At 47.8% G+C, this 23,515-nt stretch overlaps 1 protein-coding gene across 1 annotated transcript in view; it reads right to left on the bottom strand.

Annotated features, from left to right (window-relative positions):
• Positions 1-23,515, bottom strand: part of LOC145344339 (astacin-like metalloendopeptidase) — a 228,578-nt gene that overhangs the window by 156,481 nt on the left and 48,582 nt on the right. The window contains exon 6 of the mRNA XM_080191469.1: positions 4,799-4,977. Within this exon, the coding sequence (XP_080047595.1) occupies positions 4,799-4,977 (179 nt within the window). The remainder of the gene's footprint in view (positions 1-4,798; positions 4,978-23,515) is intronic.

Below are 23,515 nucleotides of genomic sequence, written 5' to 3'. Positions count from 1 at the left end.
TTCCGGTTCTGCCCAGCACAGGAATCATAGCGGGCAAAGGGCGGACCATGGAAAGGCCTGTTGACCTCGGGCGGGATTTTCCAGTTTCGGGGCAAATACAGCCAGAAAATCCTACCCAGATCTTGGCCAGAATTCTCTGGCCATTCATGCCAGCACAATTCACTGTTTCGTCCAGCAGCGCAATTGTGCTGTGAATTTCCTGGCAGCTTAGAATGGCTTCAAAGGAATTTCCATTGTCAGCAATGGGACCAGAGAATCCTACCACCAGCGAATGGCATGTCACCTGCTGTTATTGAGACGGCAGAGAATCCCACCCCTTGTCTCATCAAGTGTTAGCTTGATCCATAGTGAAGAATAAAAAAACAATATGAGCTTATGATTTGGACGATGCTAATTACCAGGGGTACAATTGTACTCCTGTGCCACATTCTTACACAAGTATAAATCAAGGAGTGTAAATAAAAGTAAAACAATTTAAACTGATCTGATCATGCCATGGAACTGAAGAAGCATTTTGAATAGACCTAAATTTTTAGATCACTTTTTAGATCATTTCTAATTTCTTCAAAGTTGGCCTTTTTCCAGTTCAGAACCTCAACCCGAGGACCAGATCTATCTTTATCCATGATCAAGTTGAAACTAATGGTATTATGATCACTGGAACCAAAGTGCTCCCCTACACACTTCCAACACTTGCCCTAATTCATTTCTGAATTGGAGACCTAATATTGCATCCTCTCTAGTTGGTACTTCTATATATTGATTCAGAAAATTTTCCTGAACACATTTTACAAACTCCACCTCATCCAGACCTTTAACAGTATGGGAGTTCCAATCTATATGTGGAAAATTAAAATCCCCTACTATCACAGCTTTATGTTTCCGGCAGTTGGCTGCTACCTCTCTGCAGATTTGCTCCTCTAATTCTCGCTGACAATTCAGTGGTCTATAATATAACCCCATTAATGTGGTCATACCTTTCCTGTTTCTCAGCTCCACCCATATGGCCTCGGTAGACAAGCCCTCTAATCTGTCCTGCCTGAGCACTGCTGCAACATTTTCCCTGACTAGCAATGCTAACCCCCCCATCCTTCATCCCTCTGTCTCTATCGCTTCTGAAACATTGGAACCCTGGAACATTGAACTGCAGTCCTGCCCCTCCTGTAGCCAAGTTTCACTAATGGCTATAATGTCATAATTCCATGTGTCGATCCACGCCCTCAACTTGTCTGCTTTCCCCACAATACCGGCATTGAAATAGACACACCTCAGAAGATTATTACCACCACACACAATCCTTCTGTTTGTGATTTTGCATGAATTATCATCATTTATTTTCACCCCCGCTCCACTATCTGCTCTGGCACTCTTGTTCCCATTCCCCTGCAAATGTAATTTAAACCCTCCCCAATGAGACTAGCAAACCTTCCTGCAAGTATATTGGTCCCCTTGTAGTTCAGGTGTAACCTGTCTCTCTTGTACAGATCCCACCTGCCCCAGAAGATGTCCCAATGATCTAGGAATCTGAAATCCTGACCCCTACTCCAGTTCCTCAGCCACATGTTCATCTGCTGAGCATCCTACTCTTACCCTCACTGGCACGTGGCACAGGTAGCAATCCTGAGATTACTATCCTTGGAGTCCTGCTGTATAACTTCCTACCAAGCTCTCTATACTCACTCTTTAGAACCTCCACACTCTTCCTTCCTACGTCATTGGTACTGATGAGTACCATGATATCTGGCTGATCACTCACCCACTTCAGAATGCTGTGCATGCAATCAGAGACATCCCTGACCCTGGTACCTGGGAAACAACAAACCATCCAAGAGTTTCTGTCACGAATACAGAACCTCCTATCTGTATCTCTGACTATTGAGTCGCCTATCACTACTGCTCTCCTCTTTGTCCCCCCTCGCTTTTGTGCTGCAGAACTAGACTCAGTGCCAGAGATCCGGCTGCTGCAAACTTACCCCAGGTAAGGCATCCTCCACAACAGTATCCAACAAAGCAGTATACTTATTGTGGAACCTGCTCTGCCTGCACTTTCCTCTTCCCTCCCCTGATGATAACCCAATTTCCTGTGCTCTGTGCCTATGGCGTAACTACCTCCCTGAAGCTACTATCTATAAACCCTCATTCTCCCGAATGATCCGGGGGTCATCCAGCTCCTGCTTCAGTTCCCTAGTGTGGTTTGTTAGGAGCTGCAGCTGGATGCACCTCCCATAGGTGTCATTGTCAGGGACACTGGAGGTCTCCCTGACTTCCCATATTCTGCAAGAGGAGCATTCCAACATCCTGCCTGGCATTCTTTCTACTCTGAAGAATCAAAAACTTACCAGAATCTACCCTCGCCCCTGCCTGTTCATGCTGAAGCTGTCCCACTCTGCTCCCTCTCACTCTGCTGCCCGCTGATAGAGCAGCCTGCTTTTTAAAACTTCTGCACGCTACTGGCTGAAATTAGGAGCCTGCACAGTCTTACATTCCACTCGCTGCCTCCCTTTCTCCTACTCCTCTCTTTCTTCTTTATTTGCTTCTTTTTTTTATTTACCTGCTCTCACCCGGGTCTTTTTTTTAGGTTAGAGGAGGAGGGAGGGTGGGATACTCTACACGTGTGGTGTCTCAGGATTCCTCCCTGTTCAAATTTATTGTGCAGAAGCCTTCCCAGGCCACCCCGTGTCCTACTTCTGATTTACTGATTTAACTGAAAAAAAAACTCCGATAAAAAGGTAGAAAAAAAATCAATCTCTTACCCTCAGCACTCCTGACATTAAACGTTCCCTCTCTGCTTTGCTCCAGTCAAACAATGAGGTCGATCCTCCTAGGTAAGTAACTTTTAAATAAAAAAAACCTTCCCAGGCCACCCCACGGCCTACTTCTGGTTTACTGATTTAACAGAATAAAAAACTCCAATAAAGAGGTTGAAAAAAAATCAATCTCTTACCCTCAGCACTCCTGACACGAAACGTTCCCTCTCTGCTTTGCTCCAGTTGAACAATGAGGTCAATCCTCCCAGGTTAGTAACTTTTAAATAAAAAAAAACTTCCCAGGCCGCCCCGCGACCTACTTCCTACGTATGCCCAAAAAATGTTTGTGAAATTCGTTCATTTTCCTGCCATAGGGCATTCTGATGCAAAGTATTCATTAAGAATCTCACCCATTTCCTGTGGTTCTACACATAATTTCCCTCCTTTGTCCTTGAGTGGACCAACTCTTTCTCTAGCTACTCTCTAGCTGCTCCAATGCCTTGGAGTTCTGCGTAATCCTGTCCGCTAAGGACATTTTGTGACCCCTTTTTACCCACCTAACTCCCTGTTTGGGCTCTTTTCTACTTTCCCTTTATTCTTCAAATTCATTTCCACTTTCCCTGTATTATTCTGGAGTTTTAATGATCCTCTGGGGATTGCTGAGAAAATGATTGACAGGTCAGATGAAATGCCTGGGGACAGGTCTTTTATAGAGCATTCCAAGTTCTTAGTCTCGTTACTCAGTTGCCACCAGAAGCCAATGGAAGAAAGTAGTGTCTTTCTGCCTGGGACTCTCCCAGTTAACAATGTTGCTTCAGTACCGCAGCTGGCTGAGAGACATCAGCAGGGGGGCCTTTAATGGGACTCACAACCACCGTCTAGCTGATCACGAGTCTCCACAGCCTTTTTTTTAGTGTAATCAGCTGGTTGCATGAGGCTGGCCATCAGGGGGATTGGGGCTGGCCATGTGGGGGCAGATCGGGGCAGGGAGGGGTTTCAGGTGAGTTATGGGGGGAACAGATTGGGCTGGCCCTGGGGGAGAGGTTCCAGAAGGCCAGTGATCGTGGGAGTACGGGGGTTCGAAAAGCTGAGAATCAGGTTGTGGTCGGGAGGCCAGCAATTGGGAGGGGAGGCCAGTGATCAGGGAGGGGGAGGCCTGGCAAAGTATTGGAGGACCAGGAGGCTGGTGATGGGAGGGAGCCAGCACACGTGTGTCGATCTCCCCATTGACAGATTGGCACATGAGTAGTGGCCTGCTCAATATGCTGATTCTGACTTTTCCAGTGAGATGAGAGTCCCCCCCACAACACACACTCACACACACATACACACACTCTTACTGGCATGAATCTCTGTGTGGCACTCTGTGTTGCACAGTGTCAGAGATTCATTCAGATAAGTATGCCCAAAGAATGTTCAGGAAATTTGCTCATTTTCCCGTCATAGGGCACTTCATTTTTTTTAGGAGAATCCCAGCCTCTCCCTCTCTCTCACAGTAGGCTTTTTGAAAGTTCCAGCTCTGGGAAGCCTCAGAGATTTGATTCAATATTCAAAGGACCAATTCACAGCAGGTGTTAAAAAGCTACAAATCCAGCATCTGTTTCTATGTTAAGTCTGAAGAAGGGTGTTCTGTGGAATCGTGCTTAACTTGGATCAACGGAGATAGTTAGTTATCAGGAGCTATACTGTGTCACATTTGTAATTGTAATTAGTAAAACTTATGCTAAATCTTTTTGATATATTTTAGCTGTCTTCTTAAATAAATTTTATTTGATAAAAGTTTCCGAGTGGGTCACTTGAATCGTACCTAGAGTGAAACACCTTATTCTCACTAATGCCAACAACAAGTATAATACTTAGGATCTCAGTCAACTTCTTAAAAAACCTTGTAGTTTCTGGCCTCGGTCTTAACACCACACAGAAAGCAGTTCCCAATATTAACAGCCAATACAAAATTTAAAGGAGTTATAGCTCAATGTCAGAAAAACAAATTAATGTATATTTTAGTACAAATATATTGATGTTCAAAATGATATTTTCAACTTTCTTACCATCTGGAATATGATTCCAAAAAATCGTGATATACTGATCACGGTCACTCCTGCATTGTTCATGCTGAAAACCAAGTGAGTGTAAGAATTCATGTGCAATTATACCAAAGTTTAAACAGTATGATATATTTAGTGATACTTTCCGTGAATTCTCTCCATATCCGACAGCTGCATAGCACCTAACAAAAGAATGAGTTAAGAAAATTAACTTTCTCACATTAGAAAATACATATAACACATGCAACACACAAAACATCTTTGTAAGGCATCTTACACAATCAAAAGTGCCTTCAGTTATTTCAAATTATCAATTAATATGGTTAAGTGCTTCATGTGACCATCTATATTGTTTTACTTCCACAACCAAATCTTCACCATTTCTTCTTGGAACTTCAAATGAACATTATGAACCTCAGCCCTCAGATGGAGATGACTCCTCAAGGAACTCAACCCACCTGTGGACACATCCTACACCATATGTACATTGCAGGAACCAATGCAGAGACTGGAACATGGAATGGGTACCTTCACAAGTTGATACATATCTCTTAAAATCACAGAATCCTTATAGTGTAGAAGAAGGCCATTTGGTCCATCAAGTCTGCACTGACTCTCTGACAGATTATATTACCCACATGCCCTATTTCCGTAACCCCACACATTTACCAAGGCTAATCCATCTAACCTAAGCATACATGTTGGGACTCTAAGAGGCAATTTAACATGGCCAATCCACCCAACCTGAAATCAGATGCAAAATATTTGTTTAACATCAGTTATTTTCTTATAACCCATTTCAATTTCCCTTGTTCCAGCCTAACAGATAGAGACTCTGGCATTTAGTTTCACTATTTCCTTTTTCACATATTTGTAGAAGTTCTTACAATCTATTTTTATATTTTGTATTAGTTAATTCTCGTATTCTGCTTTTCCCATAACTTGCTAAGAAAATACCTATTAACTATAACTAAATGTCTATGTAATTGACTTCTTTCAACTTTAAGTCTTTTGTTTTTGATTTAAGTTTCTCACTTTCAAACTGAATGAGAAATTCTATGATATTATGATTACATTGTACATGATAAGTTTCACAACATAAAGGAGCAGAAGTAGATTGTAGGACAATTGAAAATATGTGCCAAAGATTGCTATCCTCTTAAATTTAAAAAGAAGGCATGTGGACATTGCTGGTTAGGCAATGGTACATTTCTGCAGTGCATCTTGTATAACGTACAACACCCCTCCAATTCAATTTTCAAATTTGCTGACGACACCACCATAGTGGGTCAGATCTCAAACAATGATGAGATAGACCACAGGAATGAAATAAAGAATCTGATGAACTGGTGCGGCAACAATAATCTCTCCCTCAACGTCAACAACACGAAGGAGATTGTCATTGACTTCAGGAAGCATAAAGGAGTACATGCCCCTGTCGACATCAACGGGGAATGAAATAGAAAGGGTCGAGAGCTTCAAGTGTTTAGGTGTCCAGATCACCTGTGTCCAGATGCAGCACGGTTTCGTTAAGGGGAAGTCGTGTCCGACGAATTTATTGGAGTTCTATGAGGATGTGTCTAGGGCGGTGGATAGAGGAGAGCCGGTGGATGTGGTCTTCCTTGATTTTCAGAAGACATTTGACAAGGTACCTCACAAGAGATTAATACAGAAGGTAATGGGGCATGGAGTTGGGGGTAGGGTGTTAGTGTGGATAGAGGATTGGTTATCAAATAGGAGGCAGAGAGTGGGGGACAATGGGTGCTATTTGGATTGGCGGTTGGTGACTAGTGGAGTGCCCCAGGGGTTGGTGCTGGGGCCTCAGCTATTTACCATTTATATAGATGATCTGGAGGAGGGAACCGAGTGTATGGTGTCGAAATTTGCTGATGACACCAAGATTGGTGGAACGGCAAATTGCGCGGAGGGTGTGGAGAGTCTGCAGAAGGATCTAGATAGGCTGGGCGAATGGGCCAGGAAATGGCAAATGGAATTTAATGTTGGCAAGTGCAAGGTGGTCCACTTTGGTAGGAATAATGGTAGGAAGGACTATTACTTACGTGGCGAAAAACTGCAGCAGGTGACGGTGCAGAGGGACCTCGGGGTCCTTGTGCATGAGTCGCAAAAACCCAGCCTGCAGGTGCAGCAGGTGGTCAGGAAGGCGAATGGGATGCTGGCCTTCATAACCAGGGGGATTGAATATAAAAGTAGGGAGGTCTTGCTGCAGCTGTGTAGGGCATTGGTGAGGCCGCAGCTGGAGTACTGTGTGCAGTTTTGGTCGCCGCACTTACGCAAGGATATTTTGGCCTTGGAGGGAGTGCAGAGGAGGTTTACTAGGCTGATACCGGAGTTGAGGGGGTTGAGCTATGAGGAGAGGCTGAATAAACTAGGCTTGTACTCATTAGAGTTTAGAAGAATGAGGGGAGATCTCATTGAGACATATAAGATGATGAATGGGATGGATAGGATAGAGGTGGAGAGACTCTTCCCGCTCAGAAAGGACAGTAGGACTGGGGGCACAGCCTCAAGATAAAGGGGGGGCGGTTTAAAACGGAGTTGAGGAGGAACTTCTTCACTCAAAGGGTGGTGAATCTCTGGAATTTCCTGCCCGTTGAAGTGGTGGAGGCTGCCTCGCTAAATATTTTTAAGACGCGGGTTGATGGGTTTTTCATAAGCGAAGGGATTAAGGGTTATGGGGAGAGGGCGGGAGTGTGGAACTGAGCCACGACAGATCAGCCATGATCTTATTGAATGGCGGGGCAGGCTCGAGGGGCTAGATGGCCTACTCCTGCTCCTATTTCTTATGTTCTTATGTTCTTATCACCAACAACCTGGCCCGGTCCCCCCATGTCAACATGATTGTTAAGAAAGCCGGTCAATGCCTCTACTTTCTCAGAAGGACTAGTGGAGCGCCTCAGGGATCAGTGTTGGGATTGCAATTGTTTACGATTTATATAGATGATTTGGAGTTGGGGACCAAATGTAGTGTGTCAAAATTCACAGCTAACACAAAGATGAGTGGCAGAGCAAAGTGTGCAGAGGATGTTGAAAGTCTGCAAATGGATATAGATAATCTAAGTGAGTGGGCAAGGGTCTGGTAGATGGAGTACAATGTTGGTAAATGTGAATCATCCATTTTAATAGGAATAATAGCAAAATGGACTATTATTTAAATGGTAAAAAATTGCAGCAGAGGGAGCTGGGTGTCCTTGTGCAAGAATCACAAGGAGTTGATTTGTAGATGCAGCAGGTGATTAAGAAGGCAAATGGAATTTTGTCCTTCATTGCTAGAGGGATGGAGTTTAAAAACAGCAAGGTTATATTGCAGCTGTACAAGGTGCTGATGAGGCCACACTTGGAGTACTGTGTACAGTTTTGATCCCCTTACTTGAGAAAGGATATACTGGCACTGGAGGGGTTGCAAAGGAGATTCACTTGGTTGATTCCGGAGTTGAGAGGGTTGGCTTAGGAGAAGACACTCAATAGACTGGGGCTATATCCATTGGAATTTAGAAGAATGAGGGGAGATCTTAGCAAAAAATACTAGGTTATGAAGGGAATAGAACATAGAACATTATAGCTCAGTACATGCTCTTCGGCCCTCAATGTTGCACAGACCTGTGAAACCAATCTAAAGCCCATCTAACCTACACTATTCCAATTTCAAGTTTTGCCAATGTGGGATTGTACCAAGTGCAAGTCTTAATTACTTCTGCCAAAATTGGTAAGGTATCCATAAAATGTAATGCTATTACCATTTTGCCCATTTTCAGTGGTGAAGATAAGCTTGTGGGCAAAGGTAGGCAAGTTGGTGTCTGCGTTGGTGCCTTGTGCCCCTGATCCATGTTCCATGTACTCATCGACACCTAATAATAATGCCATCACTATAGGAAGAATCGATTTGCACACATGCCGATGATACCCCAAAAGTTGGATGAGTATATTCATACAAACCCTTGTGTGTGTTTACCGTCATATACTTTTTTGATGATGCTTCAATTTTTAACTGGAGGTATGCATGACTCATATTCAGCTATGTGAAAACCCGGCCTCCAGATAATTTTGCATAGAGGTTGTCTATTTGCGGTCTCAGGTATTTGCCGAAACGAGATGCTCTGTTCATTGTCGTTTTATACTCACCACAGAGGCAGACTGTGCTGCCCTGCTTTAACAGTAGGATTACTGGTGTGGCCCACTCAGAAAATTGCACGGGTTGAATTATCCCCAGCTTTTCTAATCACTTCAGTTCGGTCTCTACTTTCATTCGTAGCAAGTATTTTTAAGGAGATTCTTTAAAAAATCTCTGTTGAATGTCTGAGTTTCTGTAAATGTTTGCCTTGGCCCCCTTTATTTTTCCATGGCCTGCCCAAAAAAACCTCTGGGTATTTTCCTATAACCTCATGTAAGTTACCACGACCCATTTTGAAAATCTGCCACCAATCCATGTAGATTTTTTGCAACGAGTCCTGTCCCAAAAGGCTGGATCCTTGCATCACTTTCAATGGAAGCCGAACTGGAAGTTGTTTCCACTGGAGGGTGAAATTAGAACTATGGGGCATGGCCTCAAAATAAGGAGAAGCAGATTTAGGACTGAATTGAGGAGGAACTTCTTCACACAAAGAGTGTGAATCTGTGGAATTCCCTGCCCAGGAGCAAAACACCTTATGTTATCCCATGCCAAATACAAAGTGCAAAACTTATGATCTAGGCTGACTTCATAAAACACCTCAGAATTTCTGACCTGGATTATAACAGTCATTTAGAAGCCCGAGATGCAATCTTACCTGTCCCACCTACGAGTCAAGCTCCTCATTGGCGAGCATCATAGAAGGTCCTCACCAGTGGAGATCAGATGTGATAGCCTCACCAGTGAAACTGGAATCCATTAAAGCACTGGGTGATTGAGGGCTGGACTAGGCAGTGCCCATAGGGCAGCCTGCCACCCTGGCACTGTCTACTGGTGATCCTGGCAGTGCTCACCGGGCACTGGACAATGCCAATGGGTGAAGCCCAAGGAAGTGGAGCCTAAAGGGGGAGTGGCCTGAGGGGGGAGGTCAATCTAAGTGGGGTCTGACTGGGTGGGACGTGATGGGGGGCAGGTGTGGAGGTCTGTAGGAGGGGATGGAAGGGGGAACTCTGCATTGGGGAGTGGGTGGAGGCTCGTCAGTGGTGTCAGCAATCAAGGGGGTGATGATCAGGGAGTAGTGATAAGGTGGGGGGAATGACTGTGGAGGAAGAGGTGGGAGGGAATGACAATCTCCCAATATAATGAGAGTGTGCTGAGAGAGTGGGCACTGTGCACTGGCACTACGAGCTGTCTGTGGCCGGCCTCCAGGAATGAATAGGCTCCACAGCCGGTGGGAATCACATTATAGCCTTTGTTTTGCATACAGTGCTGTAAATTACCACCAATTATTTTGCTGGAAATGTAGACTTGAAAACAGGAGGTTTTCGCATTCATTCAACATTGCCCAGGGGGTCTGGTCCAAGATCATAACAAAGGGAATGCCTTATTGAAGTCCATAAATAAATTAATTACGATAGATAAAGTGCACTCAGGTTGCTGCTAGGTTGCATGCTAAAATGCAGTAAGGTTGTTGCTAGAATGCATGTTAAGGAAAAAGAATTAGAGGACATGAAATAGAACTTAAAGAAAACACATGTTAAGATCCCCCATCCCGTTGCATTGATGTTTTAGCGCAGCAGGCCGGGAGATTCGAGCGCCAGCCAAATCCAATCAGCTGGCATGCAATTCATGCTGGGCAGCCAGACTGAGTGCATCTCAATTGCTGGATTTCTAGTGCCGTCAGCTCCGCACCAGAAATCGACATGGAGCTACATATATTGTGCAGCAGGTAATTTAATTATCATTTAAATGGCATCAGTGGGCCTGGGACTGAAATCTCTGGGCCCACTAGCCTTCCCCTCCCCTACCCACCCACCAGCTCCAAGGGGGCTACTATAGCTCCCCACTTGTGGGAAGCTTGTGGCCTGCCCGCTCTGGAGTGAAGGGGGGTAATCGAGGCTCGCCGGAGAGTTGGATGGTTGGCGGGGGGGGCGGCGGTGGGGGGTGGCAGCTGCTTCCTGGGCACCGGCACCTTGACAGTGCCAGCACTGCCCAAGTGGGCAAAATGCTGATGCTCTGTGCACACCTTGACACTTCCCACCATGCATGGGGCAGTGCCAAAGGGATGGGGCTGAATAGGGGCAGGGCCTGATGGGGCTGGGCTTCTGGTGAGGTGCCACTGACAATCTGCAGTTGGGATCAGTGGGGGTGGGAGGAAGGCCAGCAATCAGGGCTGGCCATTGGGATGCGGAGGGGGAAGACTGCTGGAGGGTGGGGGGGCATTGGGGTGGGGCAGGCTGCAGTGGGGGTGTCGGCATTGCTGGTGGGGCAGGTGGGGTGGCAGATTGGAGCTGCTGGGGATTGATGGTGCAGGGTTGAGGCTGGGCCCAGGCAAGTTTGCGGGGCCAGCGGTCGGGCTGTGGGGAGGGTGCAGGGCTGGAAATGCGGGCCGCTGCACATGCACCAATCTCAGCACTCACAGATCAACACATGCACGCTGAACTGCTCAGCGCTATGTTGCTGGCCTCTCCAGCAGGTATAGGCCATGCCCACTGATTTTTAATGGGATTTACGTTGAGGCACACTGCAGTGTACAGAGTATGGTGAATTCATTTTTAAACTCCCACTGAAAAAGAATTTGATTTACCCCAGTTTTCAAGAGCATTCGTCACTTGGAACTTTTTTTGGGAAAATTAACCCCCCCACGTTTCTTGAAGAGTGATATTTGGAACAGTCTACCAAACATGGTTAATAGGATTTCTCAAAGTACAATTAGATGTTCTGATGGGATTGTACTCATGTAATGATAATAAAAAAATAAATATTTTGCCCGATTTTACCTTGTAGTTATGTTAACTACCTCATCAGTTAGACATCACATCAGTAAGAATTACTGTTACTGTATATATATGTGAGGTTCAGGCACAACAGTGATGAAGGTGAGTGCGGAGGTGAATACCATTGAGCACCAATCTCCGGTGTGGGGTCTCCAACGCGGCCATGGTGTGGGATGGGGTAAAGGGGTTTCATGGGTGCAGTGCTGCAGTGGTTTTGGGGGCTCATCCCAATTTGGGGTTCCAGTGGCTGGCTTGGGGCTCCTGTTGCATGCATTCCCCCCATCAGTTATCCTGCCATCTATCTGCTGGACAGGCACTGTGGCTCACTGTTGACATTCCATCCCAGGTCCCATTAGCAGAAACAAGCAGCAGCTGCCAATCAAGGGAGCTCTGTAAATGTTCACATGGATTCTCACACTACAGTCCTACTCCCCACAAGGGTGCCCTTTCCCTATCTGTATGAACTGCTAAGCATTCCTGGAAGCCACTGCTCTAGATAACCAGGTGGGTGCCCCCATGCTCATGCTTCAAGGGCTCCCAAGGGGTACCCCTGCACAACTACCTATGTGATCTCTATGCCCTCCCTGGTGAGGATGCAGTGGTGGATGCCAACTAGCCAGGGTGCCACATGGCATTAGGGATGGTGTCAGGTTGCCATCGTCCACACTCATGGGGACACGGGTTGCTGGGAGGAAACATGGGTCCCAGGATGGATAACTACACAGACTGTCTCTCTCTCTCTCTCTCTCACTCTCTTCCCCACTACCTGAGAACAAAGATGGATTTTGGCATGGAGCCAATAGACCTAACAGTCATTCTTGTGGCTGTGGAGGAGGGGGAAGACGTCCACCCATTGTAAAGCCAGTATGGGCCAGAGGCTGCAGCAGGAGGACGGGGGCTGCTGGGCGGGGGCAGGAAGTGCCCACTGGCCCAAAGAGGAGGCAAGACCACAGAGGACACTCCAGCAGTTCAGGACACACATGCCCTTCAATGAACTGATAGAAGTCGTGTGCTGCCGCAGGCTCCGGCGTCAGGTCCTTACGGAATCTTCTGAAAACACAAGAACATTCTTTCAAAACAAACTAATCGAAACAAAACAATAGTATATATTTTTCATCTTGTGTGTCTCACATTTCTAGTACAACAAACCATTGATAGATTGCATATTTCCTTCTCTATAAATAATACGTTTATAAACATGTATAAGTAATTACAATGCAAACAAAAACAATATTGGTTTTTCATATTCTCATTACAAGGCATCCTTTTCTCCAGTCTATTTATTAGTTTCTTGCAGCAACCACTTCTCTTTATAAACTAGCCTGATAATTTGGTGACTAATAGGAATTTATCTTCTTTCCAATATTTCCTTCATACTAACAAGTTGATCCTCAACACATTTTTTTTTCAGTGGCAGCTTTGATGAATGAACATTGTCTCAAATAGAATGGTTCACAGAGTGTTCTTTAGGCAAACATTTCTTAAATTGACTCTTGTATATGACTTCCATCAAAATATTATAGAAAGACATGCCCATAACTACAGTTTTGACTAACCCCAATGTTTCATCCACTAATGTGCTTTTAACTACACTTTCCAATTTCTTCACTTGCTACATTAGTAGATAGTAGGCACATCTTCTCAAAATATTGTAAGGGAGTGATTTAAAAAAAAGTTCAAATTGCCGAGTAAGGGCTGGGGGTGGGGGGAGCTGGAGCTTGAGCTCGCCAGTGTACCAAGGAATCTCCTGTCTAAGTCAGGTGCCAGGCCACTGGGATCCATTATCCCAAAGCCATTGTGGATACAGCAGCAGAGCCAGGGAATACAGGAATACAACAGTAACTGTAAGGCTGTTTGGAGGAATCCCACAGCCTTCACTTGCAGAAGGTGGTGCCAGCATTGCGTGGTATGCAAAGCCAATACTGCAAAGGTAGCAGCCGCATTGGAAAGCCTGGGGCAGGAAATGGTCACCATGGGTGGTAAGTTCCAAGGAAAGGCCAAGTCAGAGGACCATTGCTGAGAGCCTCTGGAGCATGCTGGAGACATAACAGACCATGGCTACGTACTTGAGAGCTTGGCTTAGTGTCAGAGGGCTACTGCTGAGGGCTCTAGAGCTTGGTCCAGTCTCAGAGCTTTATCGATCATATGATCCTGAGCTTTGCCTGGTCTCAGATCTCTATCACTGAGGGCATCCAGAGCTTGGTTCAAACTCAAAGGACCATTGTTGAGGGCTCACACACGATGGGGCAGATGAAGCTGGGTCTCCAGGACTGGCAGAGACAGGTAGCGCTCAAGCCTCTGCAGCTCACTCAGTATCATGGGGGAGAGGCAGATTGGGGGATGGAGGGAGGGGAGAAAGGGAGGGAGGGGAGAGGAGAAGGTAGAGGGACGGAGGGAGGAGACCAAGGCTCTAGCTGCTATCCCATGGACTTATCACAGGCACAATTTATCTCCCCGAGGGAGGAGGAAGCACTGGAGCACATGACAGGGCCTTCCACCCAGGAGATTCTGGCAATCCCCAGCCCTTATAAATCCCTCCTTCCTGCTATCTCTGCATCTCAGGCCAGTGGGATGAACAGGGTGGCATGTCTACATCTGTGATAGCCAAGGTCAGCTGGGGCCCTCCAGGTCCCAATTCCCAGGGGACATTAAGGGGATTACATGCCATGGGGAATGGAGCACAGCTGACTGCTTCCACCTCTGATGTGCGTTCTGTGGGGGGCATCTAGATGTAGTGGAAGGCCACAGAAGATTAAGAAGCTGTATGGTCACCAGGAGAGCACAGGTGAAAAAGTGTACTAGTTAGGTTTGGTTAACTGTCATTTAGAAAATCACTATTAAGTGTTATTGTACCCCACAGCTCTGACTAATCTGTCTGTGATCTGCCTCCTACAGGGATTTCTATAATCATGACCCCATATATAGCGACGCAGACCATCGTGCCATGAGACATGGCCTTCAGCCCACTGAGCCTGCGATTTCCATTTCCCAGCAACTGTACCAGACCCTTATGTAGTACTCCAAGCGCTCATCCAAAGCAACCACAGCAGTGGAGGCCCTATAGGGCCACAATGTCGCATAGCCTAGCATGGCAGCTCCAGCATCCAATGAACCCTGGGACATGCCCCCCATTCCCCTGCATAACCTCCCCCAACTGTGGGACTTTGGACCAGATGGTGATGCCCCCAACCCTCGGAAGATGTGTGTTTGGAGACTAGTCTGCAGCCAGAGAACAGAACATGTCCTCCATTCTCCCGCTCCTGTTCAGACTCATACTCCACAACCTCCTGGGCTGCCTCCTCCTTCTCCTCCCCCTCCAGCCCATGGGCATCCTCCAGTCCTTCTCCTCCTCCAGAATGTCTCCTCGCTGCTAAGCTGTGGAAAGCATAGGAGACCCCTATGATGCAGGAGAACCTCAGATGGCTGTATTACAGGACCCCACTAGAGCGTTCCAGACAGCAGAACTGCATCTTCAGCAGCCTAATGCACCGCTTGATAGTGAGTCTCTGCCTAGGTCTAGGGTCACTAGTGTTACCAGCCATATCTGAATTAATCCTCGGAGAGGCCGGGGATGTCTAAGCTCAACAGGTTGTAATTATCGTGCACTCTCCCTGGGTTGCATGCACACACTTGCATGAAATTGAGGTGGTGGTCACCTGCATGTTAAGGATGTGGAATCCCTTTGTCTTAATATAAATAACCCTTTGATGGTGCTCACATGGCAATGTGCATGCTAGCTACAGTCCCCTGTAGATGGGGAATCCTGGCAATGGTAGCAAAGCCTGCAGCCTGAGCTTCCTGTTGACCTTGGTCCATGTCATAATTGATGCAATGGCTTGCCCGGGCATATAGGGCATCCGTCAAGTCACAGATGCATATGTGAATGGAGGACTGGACGAAGTCGCAAAGGTCTCCGCTGGTGGCCTGGAAGGAACTAGTGGCATAAAAATTGAGGGCTGCTGTGACCTTCATTGCTAAAGTGTGTGCAAGGTCTACAAGGACATGACACCATTGCTGTACTGTCTCCTTACTGAACTGAAGCATGTGACAGCACACAGTGTTCAACAACCCTTCAAACAATATATGGGTCCTCTAGTGCTGGGGTCCCCATCTCCATCCTCTGCCTCGCCCCTCAGGCCGATGGGTGCCTGCCTCCCACCTCCTGTCGACCCCCCGTCCTTCCGCTTTGGCTTCTGGTCTGGGGTTGGCCTTGCCGTAGCCACACATCACCCTTGTCCTCCCCCTCCTCCTCCACAGCAGCAAATATCATGGCCAGTTCAATTGGCTGAATGTTATTTATGGGATTGGATATGGAAGAAGAGAGAGAGAAAGAGAGAGAGAGAGACAGTCAGTCAGATTATCCATTGCAGTCGCCTCACTTCAAACCAGAAACTAGTGCTCTCATGAGTCTGGATGCTGGGAACCCAACAACATCTCTGGTGTTAATGGGTGCTGACTGCTGCCACATCATTGCCATGGCTGGCACGGGTAGCCTTTCATGTGTCTGCGAGGGGGTCCCCATTGAGAACCCATGCATCATAGACACGGGTGGAGCCGCCTATATGTCTGATGCAGTGACTTTCAGGAAAAGCTTGCACTTCAGACAGATGGGTGAAGGGTACCCTCGTGACTATTACGAGATGGGTTCCTATCAAGGGCAGCACTGCAGAGTCCATGCAGTGTGACAATTGTGCTAACATCTACAGAGGTCCCTTGATTGGAGCAGCAGCTGCCAGAGCTGCTGTTTGTTTCTGTTAGTGGGGCCTGGGATGGAATGCCAGCAGTGAGCCCCAACAGAGCTGTCCAGCAGACAGATGGCAGAGCAACTGTGACGACAACAGTGGGGTAGGAAACTGCTTTCATAATCAACCCCTTGGGGAGTGCCACTCAGCAACTAGGGGGAATGAGCACAAAATGAGCCCTAAACCAGTGCCAACTACCCAACTGAGGACCCTCACACTGGCACAAGCCCCATCAAACTCCTGCATGCAGGCAATCCCTCCACCTAATCCTGCACCACAGCAGCAACTGAGACTTCCCACTGCATCCTGGGAGTTGGTGCTCAGTGATACTCACCTCCTCGCTCTCCTTTGTTACTGCTGAGCCTGAACTAGACTTTTACAGAGCAATACTGATTCCAGCCAGGGTGATGTAATGCAGTGAGTTGGGGAAATTCCATGACAGAAGCGATAGCATGCTGACCTTGCTAATGTCATTGAAATCATATAAATTCATGCTGATCAGCCTAATGCCTAATGGTTCATGCTTGTAAAAAGAGGCTGGGAAAATTGCAAACTGTTTGGCACTGGGCACGAATCTGTTTTTTTTTTGCCTCGCACGCTATCTTCCCATCACACCTCACTGGTCAACAGGCAGGACAAAGTCTTAAAATCATGCTCATAATGCACTGGCCTCTGGCCTCCTGGCATGGTCATCACGTTTGGTCTCCATTCTTGAAGACCAGTAGTGATTCCCACTGGCATTACATCATGTTGACAGGTGGAAACATTTGGGGGCAATTCTCCCAACCCAATGTGCTAATTTTTTAGTGCGGAGGGCCGAGAAAATCACGTGTGAGCTGATTCATGGGATTCACGCAGGTGTTCCCACTGCCCAAGCATCTCCAAGCGCTAGATATTTGACACGGGACCACGCTGGAAACTGGAGGGAACACCAGGTAAGTCATTTTAATCTTATTCTAATCTTATTTAAATGTGATTAGTGGGCCCAGGAATGAAGTCTCCGGACCTGTTAGCATCTCCCACCCTGTCAGTAGTATTTTGCTTCAGTGGGGTTCAGACTATCTCCCCAATTTTGAGGGAGACTCAGCTGGAGTGAAGAGGGCATCAGGCAGTGGGAGGGTGCCCCTGACACTGCCTAAGGGGCAAAGTGCCCATGCCTAGGAGGCACCTTGGCACTGCCCACCAGGCATGGTGCAGTGCCAAGGGGGACACTACTGGGGTCGGGGCTTAGGGGGTGAACAATGCTGAGGGCAGGGCCTAGGGCATAATCCATGGGAGTGGGGGTGTCTCACTGCCACTCTGCTTTGGGATCAGTCATGAGTGGAGGGAAGCCAGCGATCGGGGGGCCTGGGGGAAGGGGGAGGTGGTAATCAGCCTGGGGTGTCTGCTTCCCATGGGGGTGGCTGCCAGGAGGTGGGAGTGTCTGCTGGAGAGTCTGCCTCCCATTGTGGGGGTGGGGGGTGTGGGGGCTGCTGCATGGTGTGTGTATGGGGGGGTGTAGAATTGTCACTGCTGAAGGGGCTAGAGATCTGGGTACTCCAGAGGGAGCAGGGTTCAGGGTTGGCCTACGAATGGACAGGGGCCATGATCAAGCCAAGATGGGGGGGGGCAGAGGGGCAGCACTGTGAGGGTCCTGAACTAGCCAGTGACCGAGCTGGCCAGCAAACTTCAGGCTGACAGTTCGGGGCCACTGCTTTTAATGATATTCATGATTGTGACCTCTGCATTGCACAGTGTGTGAGATTTGAGTCCGAACTCCCACTGAAAAAACAATTGTGATTCACATCAGTTTTCCCACTAGTTCAACACTTGGAACTTTTTTGGGAGAATTGCTCCATCGACTTGCAGGCACCACTGTCTAACATGATGTTCTAATCCTCTCTTAGCACAGTAACATAGAAACAGAAATGAAGCTTAAGCATAAACTACAATATTCCTAACACCATGAATGCAATTATAAATTTCTAACATACTATAAACTTCCTTCAATCTGAAAAACAATAATTTATTACTACTCTTGCTTCTTGCCACTCAGCCAATTCATTATCCAAGTGCCAACTTTTCCAGCTATTCCATAAGTAAACATTTTGTTCACAAGACTGTTGTGTGGTACAGCATCAAAAGCATTTTCAAAAGCAATGTGCACCAGATCAACAGCATTCCCTGAACAACCTTGTATTACCTCGTCAAAAAGCTCCAGCAATTTACTTGCCAGTTGTCAGCCCACATAATAAAATCAAATTACTGTGGATGCTGGACCAAAAGAAAAAATGCTGGAAAATCTCAAAAAGTCTGGCAGCATCTGTAAGGCAAGAAAAGAGCTGGAATTTCGAATCAAAGTTGGTCCCTTGTCAGCCCATTGGATATTGTCAAGATCATGCTGCATTTAAACAGGTTGCTTCAGTACCTGAGTAGTCATGAATGGTACTGAACATTGTGCAAACATTTGCAGACGTCTCCACTTTCGGCCTTATGATGGAAGGAAAGTCATTCACGAAACAGCTGAATATGGTTGGGCCTCAAACAATACTCGGAGGAACTCCTGCAGTGATATGCCAGAGCTGAGGTGAGTGATCTCTAATATGGAGACAGGACTTTGTTTCCACAAGGATGATACTCTGGTTCAGTCCTCCCAATACTGTTATGGACAGTTACTGTTATGAAGCAGGCTGGTGAGGATGAAAATAAGTATGCTGTTCCCTCCTTTTGGTTCCCTCTTCAATTGCCACAGAGCTAGTCTGGCAGCTATGTCCTTGAAGATCTGATGAGCTTGGTCAGCAGTGGTACCACTGAGCCACTCTTCATTGAACATTGAAGTCCCTACCCACGGTACCTTCTTGCTCTCCCCCCCCACCGCCACCCCACCATTAAGCTTGATGGTTCAGGACATATTCCGGAATGGTGATGGTGACATTGTCAGTAAGGTATGATTCTATGAGCCCGATTTACCATCAAGTTGCGCTTGTTTTCGGGCATGAAAACTTGGTAAAGATGGGCGTGAGATGAGCAGCGTGATTTGCGCCCACCTCCATGCCAATTCCCCCTTTACAAAGGCCTGAAAACGGACACAATCAGGACTGCACCCAAAACTTCACGATAGTTATTTAAGTGCACTTGTATGCATTTCAATTGACTTTGTGGGCTGCAAGCCTAACTTTAACAGCACTCCTCCCTTTACCACCTTCGTCAATCCGGAATGGCACAAAATAGTTATGCTCCATAAAAATCCGTTTCAGGCATTCCATCAGTGAGGGTTAGTGAGGAGGTTAGTACATAGTGTCCAACAGCTCTCTGCTGCTTACAGGTGTCCTTTTGTTGTGGCCATTTTCTTTCTCAGGTGGGTGGGGGCTCTGCGAGTGTGTGGGGGAATGGGGGGCTGTTGCTCAGCAGTAATGGTATTTATCCAGAGTGGGGGGCAGTGCAGGAGAAGGAGGCAGCAGAGACCCCGGCAGTTCCATGCACAAGTGTCATTTGAACTGATGTCGAACACTATGTGCCACAAACGTCTCTGCTTCCGAAAGGAGACAGTGCAACACCTGTGTCAGCTGTTGCAGGACATGGCACTGAGGGGTGGGGAAGGGCACCCACTCTCGGTAGCTGTCAAATTGACGGCCCCTCTGAACTTTTATGCGAGTGGGTCCTTCCAGACCTCGAGCAGAGATGTATGTGGCACTTCACATTCAGCTGAACACACCTTGTGTCAAGCAGGTCACAGAAGCCCTGTATGCCCAGACTGGGCAGTACATCAAATTTAACCTGGACAAGTCCCATCAGAAAGCCCCGGGTGCAGGGTCTGCAGCTATTGCGGGGATGCCTAATGTACAGAGGACCATCTACTGCACCCACGTCGCACTCAAGGCTCCCTACACAATCCACGAAGATGCATCAACAGAAAGGGGCGTCACTCCCTGAATGTGCAACTGGTGTGTGACCAGGATACCTGACCAGTACGTTACGCACACCGACACAAGACACCCAGGTAGCGTGCACAACAGCTTCGTTGTTAGGAGCTCTGACATTCTGGAGGTATTTGAGGAGGGGCCCAGACTGCGGGGGTGGCTCATGGGTGATATGGGTTACCCACTTTGGACATGGCTGATGATGCTTATGCGGAGGCCTGTGACTGAGGTGGAGACCTGCTGTAATGAGGCCCATGTAGCCATCTGCATGATAGAGGAGAGGTGCATTGGACTCCTTAAAATGAGATTCTGGTGCCTGGGCTACTCTGGCAGGGCCCTACAATATAGCCCTTTGATCTCTTTCCACACTGTGGTCATGTGATGTGTCTTGCACGACATGGCTTAGCAGAGAAGTAACCTACTGGAGAAGGAGAACATAAAGGCTGACCAGCCAGGCATTACTGGGAAGAAGGCTGATCAGCAAGAGGAGGAGGAGGAGGAAGAAGAGGAAGGGCATGCCGAGGGACACCACCCAGGCTCTGGAGGGCTGGCAGCACAAATGAGGCATTCAAGACCCACTAAGGAGACTCTGATCACCAGGCAATTCAGTCGCGAGGGATGTGTGGCTGTGGGTTCCATCCATCACCCCCCACTCCACGTGCCCAAAAGTCCTTCTATATCTTGCAACATTGTAACACCAGCCAGAGTAGTGGGCCTGTGTTAGTGACTTTCTTGGCAGGCAGGAGGATGATGACAACTCGCTAAGCACCATTATGATGATGCCCTGGTGCAAACTAGTCTGATTCTTACCTGAGCTCTGCATGCTTGCTGGCACCCGGGCCTCATGTCTGTGCAGTGGGTAAGGGATCTGAAACCCCCATTTAGGGCCCTGGGGCAGATGGGGTGGGGGCTGGGAGGGAATTGCTCATGGGTTCTGGGAAACCAATGGCTTCCTTTTCTCAGTGGCACAGCATTGAGGGGCCTCCCCAACTGACATCAACATGAAGCATCCCTCTGGTGATCATCAATGGAAGAGGAATCCTATTCAAGACAAATCTGAGACAAATTAGTCACAGGTGAGTGGTGAAAAAACATTTAATGACTGCAGAAAAGATGTTTAAATAACAAATTCTAACATAAAAACTTGTGAACGGAAAACATTAAGGTGTTTAAAGATATATTGAACTGGTGCAGCCATTTACCCATGTCATCTTTATGCAACAACAAGTTCCCGACCTTTCATGGCCTACCACTATGTCCGTGACCACCTAGAATGTACATTGGAGGTGGAGGGGGCCACCTACCTACCTCTCTTCGTTGCCCTTGATGCGCATAGCAGGCATCTTCTGGACCCACACTGGCTTCCAGGTGTCTGGGACGTTTCCATGACACCCTCTTCATTCTACTGCCCCTGAGATGCACCGGTGCCAGGAAGGGGGGAGTCAGAACATGCAGCCACAACCACAGTCTCCTGGCTGGAAGGCCCCAGCATGGGCTCAAGCCCTTACCCCTCCCTTGGGGTTTCTGTTGGGCCTTGGGTCACTCTATGGGATGGTGGTGCTTCTGCAATGAGCTCCAGAAGTTCTGACATCACCAGGCCCTGCCAGTCCTGGAGGACCACCTGCATCCTACCTCTGGTGACTAAACCTTCTGTGATGGCCACCTGAGTCGTGGGCCACCTGTTAATGGCCGCAACAAGTATCCGCTGAGACCGGGCCATGCTCTGCAACACCTCAGCCACAGGTGTCAAGGGTGCTGCCGTAGCCCACTGTGTCTCAGCATTGTTCTGCTGGGTGTCCTGCAAGTTCTCAAGCCTCTCAGCCATGGGCTGAAGAATCTTGAGAAGCCAGTTCAGTCCCTCAGCTGTGGCCCGCTGTGATGCAGCTGCGGCCCTTTGGGACTCTGCTATGGACTGCTGTGACTTGGCCATTGCTTGGAGCCTGCCATTCATGATCTCAGAAGTTTCACATGTAGCCTGGGGCCAACTGAATCCTCACCTCCGGTAGACCCCCATGTGCCAGAGGCTTCGGATGTTCTCTCCTCCACCCAACGTACATCGGCAGATGCAGTGTGCTCACCAGACAGTGACCCAGAAACCTCACCACAAACTGGGCCCACCAACATGTCAGTATCTGGGTGAGCTGTGACGTGGCAGCTAACGCCAAAACAGTGCCACCCTCAGAGGTCTCTTCAGCCATATCCTTCGAGGACTCACCTGAGCTGTCTTGACCAGGATGGATGGGAGCTGCAGTAGGGGCTGGAGCCTAGATGGCCCCAGTGCGTCTGATTCTATCCATGCAACACAGGACACAAGGTTAAGTTCAAGGGAGGAAGAAGAATCCAGGATTCAAAACATGTGATTCACATTTCTCCATTGAACATAGAACAAAGAATAAAGAAAATTCCATCACATGAGCAGGCCCTTCAGCCCTCCAAGCCTGCAGTGACCAGGCTGCCCATCTGATTTGTAACCTCCTGCCCTTCCGGGGTCCATATGCCTCAATACCATCCCATTGACATAGCTGAAAAGGCACCTCTTAAAGGTCACCATTGTATTTGCCTCCACGACCTCCTCCAGCAGCGATTTCCAGGCCCCACTGCCCTTTTTGTACAAATTAACATGCCTCATATATTTCCTTTAAACCTTGGCCCTTGCACCTGAAAATTGTGCCCCCGAGAAGTAGCCTGAAAGTGAGCAGAGGATTGACAGGTGCTCACATGTTGATGACAGCTCAACCATGCTGTCACTGACAGCCCGCATCTCTCCTTCCCTTGGCAGCTCCAGTGCCTGCTTCTCAGAGGGGGTTGAGGACCCAGAGGTCTGGCTCACCATCCCCTGTCTTCACCCTCATTCTGGTGTTATGGTCGATCTTCCCTTGTGGAGACAGAAGGAGCCATGAAAGAAATGATGGCATGACTCCTGCAGAGTATCAGATGGTGGCCCTTAGAAGATAAGTGCAGTGGGGCCCTTGTGAGGGATAGGAAGGAGCTGCATGGGGGTCAGGGGCTGGAAACATGCAGGGTGCTAGGGATGGGAAGATCGGGGGAGATTTGGGGTAAAGACAGTAAAAAGTCTGACAACACCAGGTTTTAGTCCAACCGATTTATTTGATAGTAAACTCACAAGCTTTCAAGGGGACTCCCTCTTCGTCAGGAGAATGGAGAGTTCTGGCCTC

This window comes from Carcharhinus amblyrhynchos, chromosome 6, assembly GCF_965287045.1.
Source record: "Carcharhinus amblyrhynchos chromosome 6, sCarAmb.v2.hapA, whole genome shotgun sequence".
In the NCBI taxonomy this organism is placed as follows: Eukaryota; Metazoa; Chordata; class Chondrichthyes; order Carcharhiniformes; family Carcharhinidae; genus Carcharhinus; species Carcharhinus amblyrhynchos.
The sequence above is the reverse complement of the archived record's forward strand: the minus strand, read 5'-3'. Positions and strand labels throughout refer to the sequence as shown.